Raw genomic sequence first — 14,733 nt, 5'->3', positions numbered from 1 at the left:
GAGGAAACAAGCTTCTGTGTTTATCCAGGCTTTGCAGCCTCCCAGCTGAGCAACCTGGAGCAGGTGACCTAACATCTCTGGGACTTTAGTTCCTTCATCTGTAAAATGGAGGAAACAAACAGTTTCCAATGAAAGAAACAAGTAGTTTCTAATGGGGCAAACAAGTAGTTACTGAGGGGGGTAAATGAGATAATTCACAGTTAAGCATTTATAATAACATGGGCTCATAATAAAAAGTGCGGCCATTATAATTATTATTATTCAGCATTATCTTAATAAAATACCAATGCTGTGGACAGAGATCAACCCTATTTTACGGGCCCTGAAGCCCGTACGGGGAAGTGGTGGGGAGGGTCCTTAATAAAGGAAAGGAATATGCAAAATTATAAACGCAAAAGTAGGTAAGAAGTGACCATTTATTTTAAAAATGAAAAAAGGATTCATAACAAGCTACAGCTTTTAAAAAGTTGACAAATCAAAAATCATTAAAAATCCAGAAAAGTAAAATAATCATTTTTATTAATTAACTGCCTGACGCACCCATATAATATTTTTCTCTCCTTTTTTGGCTGTGTACCCTTTGATTCCTCATAATGATTCTGTAATGTTTTTAATAGAGGAGAAGGATAGTTCAGCTTTCCTCTGGAATGGTTGATCAAAATTTATCTTTTTATTACTGATAGTCTTTAAACATGTCTTTCAACTTTAAAATTGCTATTGGTAATACCATCTGTAATTTTAGGATTTTTGTCATTTTTGGAAAAGGAAAAACCTATACACTTTTTTAAATTATTTATTTATTTATTTATTTTTGTCTGCGTTGGGTCTTCATTGCTGTGCGCGGGCTTTTCTCTAGTTGTGGCGAGCCACTCTTCCTTGCGGTGCGCGGGCTTCTCATTGCCGTGGCTTCTCTTGTTGCAGAGCATGGGCTCTAGGTGCGAGGGCTTCAGTAGTTGTGGCTCATGGGCTCTAGAGCGCAGGCTCAGTAGTTGTGGCGCACGGGCTTAGTTGCTCTGCAGCATGTGGGGTCTTCCCGGACCAGGGCTCGAACCTGTGTCCCCTGCGTTGGTAGGTGGATTCTTAACCACTGTACCACCAGGGAAGCCCAAACCTACGCACTTTTTTAAAAAGTAATTGAGCTGTAAGATATCAGGACAGTTCGAGTTTTCTTATGTTGTAACTAATCTTAAATACTTGTTATAAAGGACACCAGTCATTACTAACCAGTTTGTCCTCATTGTAGTGGTCTATTATGAGTTTTATGTTATCTTTATCAAATCACTAAGAAATTTAAAACTTTTCCCACTGTAATTGTATGTGTTACCCTCTTCATTAATTGGATTATTAAAGAATCCCAGAGCCTGTTAGAAAACTATATCTCTTCCCTTTTTTTTTTTTGGCCGTGTTGCATGGCATCCAAGATCACAATTCCCAACCAGGGATGGAACCCATGCCCTCTGAAGTGGAAGCAAAGAGTCCTAACCACTGGACCGGCCAGGGAATTCCCACTATCTCTTCCTCTTAATGCAGTGTCTCTTTGGGGATAATCTGAGTTTTGTGTTACAATTCCCTTCCTAATGTCAGAATAATTTCTATCTAATCATTTAATATAAAAATACACAGGAAACATTTTTGTATGGTATATTTATAATTTATACGCTACATCATTAGGCATATTCCTGACAGGAAAGAACTTCCATTTTAACAAAGCATCAGTGAGAACCAAACCCAACACTTGCCATATTACACGTCAGGTGATTAGAAGAATTTTCCATGGACTAGCTTCCGCTTTCCGTGCCTCCAGGTCCGGGTGCTAGAGGACACGTTCTTGCCACCACGACCCTCTGGCTGTGCATCTACATGTCCCAATGCTGCATGAGTCAGCTTGGTGACCGTAGGAGCATTCCCGGAAGCCATCCCAACACCAGAGAGTTAGCATAACCATTCATGCAAGTGATTGTGAGCTATACCACATAAACCTTTAATCCAACCTAAATGAACTCCCAACTCAATTTCCCCTTAGCCAGACTCCCAGAATGCCCGTGGCTTCTCTACCACCTGACAAGAGGGGAGGTGGAGGTGGAGGGGAAGTTATAATGAAAAGAAACTACAGACATAATCAGTTGTGATTACAATATCTTACTCTTGCATGTTTTATGCAGAACCGCATGAACACATAGGCAGGGTACCACCCAGGGCCTTAGAAGGAGCAAGTGAGCTTCATTAACTTCATGGTAAGTTTGCCTCTGCTTGTGGACTCTTGGGCCAGCTATAATTTTATGGGCTCTAGAAGATTTCTCTATAGTACCCCCAAAATGCCTCCTTATCAAGTATAAAGATGTCTATAACTACACTGTCAGACATATATTTCTTTGGTTAAAGCATTGCCCCAGTGCTACTCTCTTTTAAAATATATCTGGGAATTCCCTTGTGGTCCAGTGGTTAAGACTTTCACTGCCAAGGGCCCAGGATCAGTCTCTGGTCAGGGAACCAAGATCCCACAAGCCGTGCGGTGCGGCCAAATATATATATATATATATATATATATAATATATATATATATATTATATATATATATATATATAATATATATTATATATATATTTTATATATATCTGTGGGGGTGGGAGGATATGGAGTCTTTCACATTTTAGTATAAACTCATTCGACAGTGAAAGTTTAGAGCAGCAAGAGTGCTCTCAAAATTGTGGAATAACACTTCAAGAAAGAGACTGTATCACCAAAGGCAAACTTCTTTCAATTCACACTTTGCGCGGGGAATGAACGTGCTGGATTCTGCAGCCAAATCTGGGGGTGCAAGCGGCCTATGTGAGAAGGTGGAGTTGTGGGGAACACCTATAGGAACTCAGCATTATTTTTAGTCACTTTTCAATTCTGAGCAATAATGGAAGAGATAAGAATCACTTATAATATTAATAGCAATTTTTTAACGAGATCACTTGGCTTGTTAAATAGTTTGAATTTTATTCACTGCCTTAAGCCACGTGCTGGTGGCCTAGATGAGGGTGAGTGGAGAAGACACATAATTTTTCTGATTTGCTCTGGCTTGCTTCCTGCACGGTCACCTGCCCCCACTTCCCAATCTCTGCTTCCCAAACTCTGCTTGCCCGAGACCATGACTCAGGTCCCAGCCTAACTGAATTGCACCACCAAAACCCTACTCCCCACCCACCTTGGGTAATTTCTAGTTCCCACTTTCCCAGAGGTAAGCATCTGATGGTTTGTTGGTGAGAAAGAGAATCTCAGTTCACCGTTGCTTCTCTTTCCATTTAAGACTCTAAATAGAGGTGGCGGTAAAATCACCCAAGAAGATCCAGAAGCAGAGGAGGAGAGATGGAGAGGAAAGCCAGTGTCCTGAGCAGTGGGTGACTGCCAGGTGACTGACTGTTTATCTCAGTCTCTCTCGCTGGCTCTGAGCTTTCTTTCCCCCATGTAAATGAGGTAGGAGAGGGGCAGGTCCCCAGAACACAGAAAGGGCCTGGGGCTTCTTCTTTCAAAGCAGTGATTCTCTCACAAGCCTCCTCAGAAAACTCTACTTTGATAACCCCAGCACCTGAGCAAGCCACCCTGGAACCAGTTGTGAAGAGGCAGGCTGTCAGCTGGCTGTGTGTGGTGTCTTTGAGAAGAGAATGCAAATCCCGGGATATTAGATAGAAACCAGGCTATAGAGCACTTAGCGCAAGGTCTCCAGGAATAGAAGAAACAAGGTAGATTTTGACATACTTGTTAAGAATCCTATGGTCACATTTATTGACACTTGCTCTGTACCTTTGGTCAAGGTACTTAACCTCTCTCTGCCTCAATCCCCCTACACAGAAGTGGAGATGTTGACACCCTTCTAGTCATTGTGAGGATTGAAAATCATGCCAGTACAGCTTCTAACACCATGCTGGACATGTTGTAGATGCTCAAGGGGGACTAGTGTCCCAGAAGGAATAGATATTTGATTGAACAAACATTCTCTGAGCTTCTGCCATGTGGCAGGTCCTGAGAAGACCCTGAGGGAAGAACTAAGATGTACGGGGAAGGGACTCACAGTTTGAGGTGGAAATAAGACATGTCTGTGTGCAAGTTTATCATAGTAAACAAGTGACCTCAAGTTGCAGAGAGTGCAGTCAGTGGCGTTGTGAGGAGAGAACCAAAAGGTACACCATCCCACCAGGCAGCTCAGTGAAAATGTTGCATCTGAGTTGGGCCTTGAAGGAGCAGTTTTGACTGGAGATTTATGGTAGAAAAATACACCACATGGAGGGGAAAGCATGAGCAAAGGATGAAGGGGTGAACCCCTAGGGACGATTTGGGGAAACTCAGTGGAGACTAGCAACCACGTGGCGTATGTGAATAAAGCTGGAAGCTGATAAAGCTGTCCATGGAGGCCAAAGGTAAGTGAAGGCCATGGGGGCTCTGCATGTCTTAAATGTCCACAACTCACTGGGAAACGGGGAACGGGGGCAGGTTTTTGAATGCACAGTTTTTGGGGGAGAGACAGCCCCACTCCTCAAAGCATCCTGGTACTCCCAAAGCAGGGGCCCGGCCCAGCCATCCTGTTTCATGAGAAGAGCAGGTCTGTGGCCACCATCAAACAGGAGAAGGAGGGAGGACAAGCAGGCAGGGAGAAGTACTAGTGAGTTACACCATTATAAATACACTTTAGGGCCGTGTGACTTGGCCATAAATCGCTGCACTGTGCTCAGGTGATGTCACCCGATGCTTGGTGGTATTTATAGCTTTGTTCACTGTTCCTTGGGACTTTTTTTTTTTTTTTTTTTTTTTTTTTTTTGCACTTACATGCCATTTCTGCTCTTATTCTGGTGCTTTCAAGGATGATTATCTGGAACTTCCCCACTACTCAGTGGAGAAGTTCCTCCTGAGTCTAACTGCTAACCCTCTGGATCTGTACTTTGTTACAGGGAACCTAGCCCCCTCTCTACTGCAAGAAATTCTTTGTAGAATTCAGAATAGGGAACATCTCTCTCTTTTTCTCAGTCCTAAGAGCCTACTGTGTGCCAGGCGGTATGGTGACAGCAGTGAACAGTACTGGCAGTCTCTACCTATACAGGGCTTACAATCCAGCAGGGAAGACAGACACTGAATACCTAATTACAAGTGTGATTAATGCTGCCAGTGAAAATAGAGGGTGCTTGAGGGCAATAATGAGGTGATCTAACCTGTTTGGAGGAATTAGAGAAGCTTCCATGGAGAAGTGACATTCAGTGTGAGGTCTAAGGGGTGAGTAGGGGATGAGGGGGGGGGGTTAGGGGCCAGGGTGGAAAAGAACATTGCAGGCAAGGGAACAGGGCATGTGGAGGCCCCATTGAAGACAGATATGTGGCCAGTTCCAAAAACTCGGAGAAGCCTGTCAGAGCTGGAGTATAAGGGGCAAGAGGGAGTGTGGGAAGCAGAAGGCTGGAAGGCAAGACAGAGCCATCGCAGGCAGGCTCTTGTAGCAAATGGGAAGATTCTGAGTGTGATCCACAGGGCACCGGAGTCACCAGTGAGTTTTAAGCAGGGGAAATAGGTGGTTACATTTGAGCTTGAGAAAGACCACTGGGGCTGCAGACACACAGAACTGCAGAGAACAGAACTGAGCAGACACCGAGAGGCTAACAGAACTGAGCAGACCCCGAGAGGCTGTTGCTGGTGGTCTAGACAGGAGAGGCCATAGCATATGGACCAAGGTGGTAGCAGTGGAGACGGAAGGAAATGGACATAACTAATAACCACCAACAGGAACTGGAGACTGATTAGTGATGAATGGGGAGGAAGAAAGAGCAGTCAAGTACAGCAGGTCTTTGGTTTAAACAACAGGATGGAGGCTGGTCCCAGTCTTTTTTTTTTTTTTTTTTTTTTTTAATCGCGTTATTGAGGGATGATTTATGTACATACAAAGTGCTGCACCTATTTAATGTATAGAACCTGGTGAGTTTGGAGGTAAGTGTTCATCCATGAAACCATTGCCAATATCTGTGCCATAAACATATCCATCACCTCCAAAAGTTTCCTTCTGCTTCTTTCTATATATTATCATTATTATTTTTATAGAATTATGGAGGAGATAAGCTGGTGGTTGTTTTTTTAAGCTGCCAAGTTTGTTTGGTTTTTTTTTTTTAATTTATTTATTTTTGGCTGTGTTGGGTCTTCATTTCTGTGCGAGGGCTTTCTCCAGTTGCGGCAAGCGGGGGCCACTCTTCATTGCGGTGCGCGGGCCTCTCACTATCGCGGCCTCTCTTGTTGCGGAGCACAGGCTCCAGATGCGCAGGCTCAGTAGTTGTGGCTCACGGGCCCAGCTGCTCCGCGGCATGTGGGATCCTCCCAGAGCAGGGCTCAAACCCGTGTCCCCTGCATCGGCAGGCAGATTCTCAACCACTGTGCCACCAGGGAAGCCCTATATTATTATTATTTTTTTTTTTTTTATTTCAACGTAAGATTTACCCTCATAGCAAATATTTGAGCACAGTACAGCGTTGTTGATTACAGGCACTAAGCTGCACAGTAGCTCTCTTGGATTGACTCCTCTTGCATAACTGAAACTTTGCACCCTTTGACTAATACCTCCCCTTTCCCCCTCCCCGTCCTCTGGCAAACACCATCCTGCTCTCAGGTAGAGCCTCTTGAAGGACCACCGGAGGAGGAGCCAGGTTTCTGCTATTTTGTTATTTTTCATTGGGGGCAAATCTTTCCCAGGGATTTACTTTCCCCTAGACCTAGTCCCAGAGCCTAGACTCGGGCTTTACGTGGGGAGGACTTGGGGATGGGGCTGGAGGGAGCTGGAGGCTCAGGGATGAAGGCTGGTGGAGGAGGGGAACTGCCATGCCTGTCAGAAGAGGACTAGGTGCCAGTGCCTTATTGCTGCCTGTGTCTCAGAGGCTGGAATGGAGGCACTAAAGGGACATTAAATCAACATTCTCCATCTGTCCAGTTAGGAAATGCCACCGAAACCAGCAGCCAGACCCTGCCTGGCAGCCACTGCTAGGCCTGTTCCCTGGCCCAGAAGCTGGGAAGCCAGTGGGAGCAGGGAGGACTACTCTGGCCTGGAGCGTGGCTGTCTCACGTAGGAAGACCCACCATGTCATGTGCAGGGAGGAAGGAAATTGGTCCCTGACCCTGGCTCTCAGGAGGAATAGAAGCAGTTCTTAAACCGGGAGGGGTTTCCCTGGCGGTGCAGTGGTTAAGAATCCGCCTGCCAATGCAGGGGACACGGGTTCGAGCCCTGGTCCGGGAAGATCCCACATGCCGCGAAGCAACTAAGCCCGTGCGCCACAACTACTGAGCCTGCGCTCTAGAGCCCGAGAGCCACAACTACTGAGCCTGCGTGCCACAACTACTGAAGCCCACGTGCCTAGAGCCCATGCTCCACAACAAGAGAAGCCACCGCAATGAGAAGCCCGTGCACCACAACCAAGAGTAGCTCCCGCTCTCCGCAACTAGAGAAAAACCCACGTGCAGCAACGAAGACCCAATGCAGCCAAAAATAAATAAAAATAAAATAAATTAAAAAAAAAACAAAAACAAAAACAGGGAGCATTTATAGAACAGCCCTATATATGTCCTGATGGAACCCCTCAGCAGGCATCTCTAGGGAACGGTCTCTGCCTCCTTAGCAGAAACAAACATATGATGACAATATCATGGGGCTGTTAGAGCTAGAGGAAACTGAGGCCCAGAGAGGGGAGCTGTCTTATTTAAGGCCATATTTCAGACTTTGAAGATCTTAATTCTCAATACTCAATTCTAGGACACTTTCCTTGATGTCTCCAAGCTAGGTTCAGTAACTGGTGTTCTGCACTCTTAAAGAAATGGGCATGTTTCTATCTCTGTGCTTCCCAACTCAGTTGTAGCTATCTATAAATCTTTCCCACTAGACTGTGGCTCCAGGAGAACAAGGGGTGTGTTTTATTCATCTTTTTGTTTCCTAAGTGCTTAGCCTAGTGCCTGGGCTTAGAGTAAGCTTTCATTACATGTTTGTGGGGTGAAGAGATGGATGAATGGGTGAACAAACTAATTAATTAATCTTAACCCAAACCCTTAGCAGGCCTCCACTGGGGTTATTAGGACTGGAGTGACATTTTTTTGTTGAGTGTTTTAAAATTTTTATTAGTTTTTAAGTTTAAATCATTTAAGACTGTTAATTTTCCCTTTAAGCACAGCTTTGGCTATATCCTGTAAGTTTGTTTTGGTTTTTAATTGAAATATAGTTGATTTACAATGTTGTGTTAGTTTCTTAGATTCTGGTGTACAGCAAAGTGATAAAGTTATACATATATATATATACTCTTTTTCATATTCTTTTCCATTATGGTTTATTACAGGATATTGAATATAGTTCCCTGTGCTGTACAGTAGGACCTTGTTGCTTATCCATTCTATATATAGTAGTTTGTTTCTGCTAATCCCAAACTCCCAATCCTTCCCTTCTGGAGTGACATGGCTAAGGGTTGTGCTTTAAGGTAATGGCTCCCCTTATAATAAGGGTTAAGTAAACCTAACTCTGTATTTCCATTCATGTGAACCTTATTCAACTTCACCCTTAAACCTACTATGATGTTCAATAACCTTAATACAACTTCAGCCCATAATCTTAGCTGCCAGCTTGAATGCAAACATAAACCACAATTCTCACAGCCAGACCTGTTACTAAATAGATCTAATGATGGGTGGTTTTAGGTCTTCAAAGAAGCACTAGGGAATGCTAAAGATCAGGAGACTGTGGACTTGGGAGTAGGATCCAAGGGAACTAAAACCAAGGGCCAAAGGAAGATGAGAGACTCTCTCTTTCTCCTTCGCATCCCCACCATCTGCTCACTATGGTCTCTGATTTTCAGATGCCTACGGGAGACCAGAGCTGCATAATGATCAGAGCTGTTTGGACATAAGGGGTGCCTTTGCTGACAAAAGCACTTGGAATGGGCCTGGGGTGCAGGGGTGGGAAAGTAGGAGTTAGCAAGAATCCTGGCCTAAGAGGCAAGAGGCCTGCCTGGGTTCTGGTGCCAGTCTTACTCTGACTATGACTTACTTTGTGACAGATCATTTCACCATCTCAAGGGGGAATGGACCTCATGTTGTCTGAGGCTTCATCTAGTTCTGGAGCTTGATGTTTGAGTCATTAGTTGACATTACTTTCCATTTTTTCCTAATTAAGTCTATTCCGCACTCTCCCCTCCTCCATACCCACTCCCCACCTCCCTGCCCCTGTCCAGGGCCCCTGAGTGCTGACTCTCTCCTCTCTTTCCCTGAGCTGATCTCCTCAACTGGGCTGCTCATTTGAAGCAGGAATCGTCCAATCCCTGTGAGCTGAGGCAACGAAATCCTCATTAAACCTAATAAGAGGTAACTGGTCCATTTAGCACAAATTGTCTCCCCATGTTGGGATGTGAAGCAGTGAGAAAGAGGGGGATGAAATGCATGGGAAGGAATGGACCACAGTTGCTCACAGGCAAGGCTGGTGCGTGGTAAACACACCCTGGGAGCCTGCCTTTGCCAAGGTCACTCTTTCTACTCCCCTACCTCGGAGCAGCTTCAGCCTATCCAAACCTCTCCCCAGATATTTTGGGCACTCATCCTCAGTAGACAGTCCCTTCTGGGGTCTGACCTTTAGTCCTTTGCTTCAATAGCAGCACTGCTCCCTCAGATATCCTCCGACACCCAAGCCCCATCCAAGGAGCCCGATTCCTTGTTCCACCATCCCCCGAGGGACCTGCTGCCCTTCTTCCTGCCCCCACTCCCACCCCTCACAGTACAGATTTGAATCTCTCCCCATCGCCAATAAGAGAATCTGTCTCTACTCTGATCCTCATACATCTCAAAAGCTGGGCATCTTAAGGAAGAGGAGAACAAGAGAAAACAGACTGGTGTAGCAGCAGGAAAGCCCAAGGCCTGACATGTGGAAGGACTTATGCAGCCACCTGGGCTATACGACACAAAAGTGGAGGAGTAATGAGGACAAGCCCCTTTGCTGGGAGGACTTCAGAAGAAAGGGTGCCTCTCTCACTGCTCTGGGCTGCAGTCTCTGCAGCAGGGGGAGGGACACGGTGACCTCTGGCAGCTCCTCGCTCTCGGGGACTCAGGGTTTCCTTTATGGTCGGGATTATTTTCCAGGCTGAAAATCAGCATCTTGGCCTTTCCCTTTTGTGCCTCTGGTAAGCAGCAGGAACACAATCCTCCGCCCCCTCTAGGGGGAGAAAGGACAATTTATCGAATTGTTCTGCCGTTCTTAGCCCTCACTGAGACAAAGAATTCATTTCCATCTCTCAGGGTGGCTTCTCCTGCTGGTGGTCATAAATTGCCTTGCTGCTCATTCCCTGACCTCTTGATCTCTTTGCTTTTGTGCTCAGAAAATGATTAATATTTAACTCCATATACAACTCTTGGCTGCTTCTCGCCTTCCTTCAGGGTGAAGAAGCCTCCTTAGGGATTACTCCCTCTACCTCCAGGCCCCGCACACTTCTCCCTGGGCAGGGCCCTGTGCATGGGGATGAGGACTAACCCAGCAGCCGGACCCAGCTAGCTTACTGGGTGCACAGCACTGTTCTAAGAGCTGTGTGGATATGGACCCATTTAATCCTCACAACCACCCCATAAAGTAAGTACTATTATTATCTCTGTTTTCAGATGAAGAAATCAAGGATTAGAGAGGGGAGGTAAATAGGCTGCCCAAGGTCACACAGAGAGTAAGGGGCAGAACCTGGATTAGGATCGCCTCGGGCTGGTTTCCATGCTCACGTACCTTGCTTTCCGCTAGTCTGCTGCTTCTCTGAGGGGGAGAGGGTACCCAGCTTCTTCCTTGCCCTCGGGGAGCTCCAGACTGAGAGGACATGCATAGCTCTTGCCCCAAAGGAGCCCCAAGTTTGATGGGGAGGCAGATATCCTGTCCTGGGGAGGTATGTCTAGTCTGATGGAAAAGACACAGACGTTGCTTCTGGGAGCATCCATCGGATACTGGGGACTCAGCCCCAGGATGTCCCCCGTTTGATGAGAGTTATGTGATTAAACTCGAGTAGACTCAGTTAATCCAATTAGAATTGTGAACATTCATTTGAGAGAGATGAGAATGGAGGAAAGTTAAGAGAGCTTAATTGGGGTTCTCCCCAGAAGGAGGGGAGGGCAAAGCAGGATTGGCAATAAGCGGAACTGCTGGTAGAGGGAAGAGGGCACGGCAGGCACCTCATGGCGTGCACCCTTGCTGAGGGTAATGCCTGGAAAGCAGGGGGTTTGCTTAGCTCAGTGATTCTCAACCCTAGCTGCCCATCAGAATTACCTGGGGAGGTGTTTTAAAATCCTGATGCTTGGGGCTTCACCCAAGAACAATTAATCGTTGGGAGTGAGGCCAAGGCACTGGTGATTTTTAAAAGCCCCTCAGGAGATCCTAATACACAGCTGGTGTTGGGGACCCCTAGCTGGAGTTAGGGTCTTAAGCTCTGGCATCTGGGATATTGACTGGCTTTTGTGGAGGGGATTCTGGAGAATTGTGTTTGCTATGAACAGGGCTGGTAGGAACTGGGGATTAAAGGCAGGGAGGGGGAAAGGGAAGTTAAGGGACCACGAGAGGGAAGTGAGATTACTGCTTTGGCTGTTAAGGATCTGGAGAAATTTGGCTTCTCTGTTGCTAGGGTTTCTAGGTGAGATAAGAGGCCAAGGGGAAGGGAAAGCTTTGATAACCCAGTCCCTCCTCACACTGAGAATCACCATCAAACCTGAATAGCAGAAGCTGGAAGGTGGGCAAGAAGCACTCACTAAGCTAAGAATATTCTCTTCCCTCTCTCTGGACTTTTTCTTCTAAACGTTTTCCTACATCGTATCACCATGGGCCTCCTGTCCACGCAGAATGAAAAGGGGAAAAGACTGTCTCACTGATACTGTACGAACATCCCTACCTCAGGGCCCTTGTATTTGCTGTTTCCACCTACCTGATATATTCTCCCCTCAGATGCCTGAACATCTGAATCTCTCAGGTCCTTCAGGTTTCTGCTTAAATGTTACTTTAGCAGAGCAGCTTTCCCAGTAAGAGTAGCAATTTCTCCTTCCCTTCCACTCCCTATTCATTGTATCCTGCTTTATTTGTCCCTCATAGCATTTACTACAGCCTGGTGTATTCTATGATTTTTCTACTGCCTCTTCCTGCTTTGCAGAATGGAACACTATGAAGGAGGGACTTTGTTAAATAAAAATTTTTTTTCATTGTTATATCTCCAAGGCCTCGAATTTTGACTGGAACATAAGCAGACACTGAAGAAATATCTGTGGAATGCAAGATTAATGGATGAGTAAATGAAAAGCCCTTGTGTGTCTGCACGTTGGTGTGTGGCTCTTTGTATGTATTTGTGATTATATTCCTATTTCTCTGGGTTAGGTATGCTCTTTATTTTTAAACTGTGTGTTTGCCTGTGCACATGTGTTTCTGAACATATGGAGGACTCTTTGGGTCTATGCATAGTGTGCTTCTGAATGTGAGTTTGTGTGTGTTTCTGCCTGTGTTTCTGTGTCTTCTGTATGTGGATGTGTCTGGACCCTTCAGCCTGGTGTCAGGATCTGTGGAAGAAAGAGGCGTTGTAACTGCCTCGCACCAGCAGAGGGCACCAAAGAGCCATGTGCCTGAAATCCAGAAATCTTGCCGGGTCGTTAGGGACTCCGAAGACTTAGGATCCGGGAGGAAAGAAGTGGAGACCTCTCTGGACCAATACAGTGCTGTAAAGTTGTGCAATTCCTGTGCAGTTTCTGATATTTCTCCTCAACTCATTCCCTAGAACCCAGAGGTCGAGGCACCCCCAATCCTGTGAGCAGAAGCATCCGGTTAGGGGCTGGGAGAGAGGCTGGTTGTCAAGCTGGGCTCTTTAAGAACGAGGAGAACCTCATCAATCTCCAGGAATTCCTTCCCCTCCCAGTACCCAGATCCCTCAGCCTCAAAGGATCTGAAACTCTGTGCTTGGAGATCCTCCTGTGGCTGCCCTCTCCTCGGCCTTTGGAAGCCCTCTAGTTGACTACTTTCTGGATGGGTAGATAGATGCCCAAGATGAACAAAGGAAGGAGTCAACTGCGCCTCTCCCCCACCGGCTGAGAACTCCAATACAGCCTGGTGTCACTATGTGCTGGGTGAGGCCCCCCTGGCAGGGGCCTCGGTCCGGTCCAGGAAGCAGCTGGAATTCTTCAGCTTTGGGTTTTGTAGGTGGGAAGAGAAGTGTATCCCTCCTCACCTCCAGCATTCACCAGTCAATTGAGAATTCCCAATTTGGGGGATGTAGGGGTTAGATTCTGGGTGTGGAATTAACAAGAAAAAAAAATAGGATTTTATCCTTTTTGATTCCATGAACAGCCACCTGCCCACCCCCTCCTCTCCCACACACGCTTACACACACCCAAACACACCCAAACACTCACACACCCTTCCCCACCAGTCATTCCCCTGGGCTAAAGGCTTAGTCCTCAGCCCATGCCCCGCCTCCCCAGTCTACTGCCTAGTTCCGTAGCCCGGGACCAGGGCTGTATATACATGAGAGGGAGGTGCGGGGGGCAGGGGTCCAGCCGTCCCAGCTCCAGCGCCCGCTTCTGTCACGTTAGTTACCCCCTTTGCCCTCCACCGCTTTCTCTCTTGGCGCTCCGTCTATCTCAGTTCCAGCGAGGGGTGTGAGTGCGTGTGTGTGTGTGTGTGTGTGTGTGCGTGCGTGTGCGCGCGCACTGGGGGGGCAGGGGGAGGGCTGTGGAGGGAGGCGCCGTCGGAGGGAGAGTAGACGTCAGGAGGAGGGACTGAGGCGGGAGAGAGAGGGAAGGAAGAGAAGGGGGGAGAAAGGGAGAGCAGAGATCGAAAGAGACCCAGAGAGATAAAGCTTGAGGCGAGAAATAGTAAAAAGGCGGGGGGGGGGGGGGAGGGGGGAAGAAGGAGGGGTGGAGAAGAGGGAAAGGGAGAGAGAGTGAGAGAGAGAGAGCGAGCGAGCGACGGGACCGGGAGGAAAGAGAAATAGAGAGGAGCGGAGGGAAGGGAAGTGAGTTTGTGCGCGTGAGTGCGTGTGCGTGTGCGTGTGCAGGGGCGGGCGCGGGCGGGCGGGGGGCGGGCTCCCGGGCTCCCCTCCTCCCCAGCCCGCTCCTCTCGCTCCCTCGCCGACTGCGGGCCCCAGCCGCGGGCGGGCGGACGGCGGGCGGACAGCATGCTGAGCCTCCTCGTTTGGATCCTCACTCTCTCCGATACTTTCTCCCAAGGTGAGAGGGCACCCGCCGCCCGCCCCCACCCCCGGCAGCCCGGGGAACACTGCGGGGCTCGGCGGCCCGCGGCCGGTCCCCCCGGGGTCCGGACGCCACGAGGCGGGGGCTGGGTCCCGGCGCGCAGCCCTGGGGGAGGGGGCGCGGAGTAACGGGGGGCTGGTGGCGAGGAGGAGTTTTCCGTTGATTTGCCCAAGTTGTTTCCTCCGGCTGCGCGGGAGACCGGTGAATCGGGGCCGCGAGGGCCGGGGGTCGGAGTGAAAAAGGGATCCGAACGCTCAAAGTCTTTTCCGGAGCATCTGGCAGCCCTACCTACCTCCACCCTCCGAGGCCGGGAGTCAGGACGCGCGGCTCTTGGCCGGGGGAAGGCTGGGAAGAGAGTGGGATTTTCGGATTCGGGGGTGGGAGGGGCGCGGAAAGCTGGGGGCCCGGGCTCCGGAAGATGCAGCTAAGGGAATCCCCGTCCTCCTTCCAGCCCAGCCCCTCGGAGGGCTGAGTCTGAGCGGCGGCTCCAGACTGCCTGGG

The 14,733-nt window shown here is 48.0% G+C and overlaps 1 protein-coding gene across 3 annotated transcripts in view; it reads left to right on the top strand.

The window, feature by feature from the left end:
• The first annotated feature begins 13,782 nt into the window (after positions 1–13,782).
• Positions 13,783–14,733, top strand: part of KIRREL1 (kirre like nephrin family adhesion molecule 1) — a 101,961-nt gene continuing 101,010 nt past the window's right edge. For 2 of the 3 annotated variants that reach the window (XM_082421965.1, XM_082421964.1), the window contains exon 1: positions 13,896–14,208. In XM_082421965.1, coding sequence (XP_082278091.1) covers positions 14,157–14,208 — 52 coding nt within the window. In that variant the 5' untranslated portion in view covers positions 13,896–14,156. Of the gene's footprint in view, positions 13,845–13,895; positions 14,209–14,733 lie in introns of those variants that run through there. The other variant, XM_082421966.1, reaches the window with a different exon arrangement.

This window comes from Balaenoptera physalus, assembly GCF_965194825.1.
Source record: "Balaenoptera physalus genome assembly, chromosome: 1".
Classification (NCBI taxonomy): Eukaryota; Metazoa; Chordata; class Mammalia; order Artiodactyla; family Balaenopteridae; genus Balaenoptera; species Balaenoptera physalus.
Note: the sequence above shows the minus strand (reverse complement) of the source record. Positions and strands in the feature narration are given on the sequence as shown.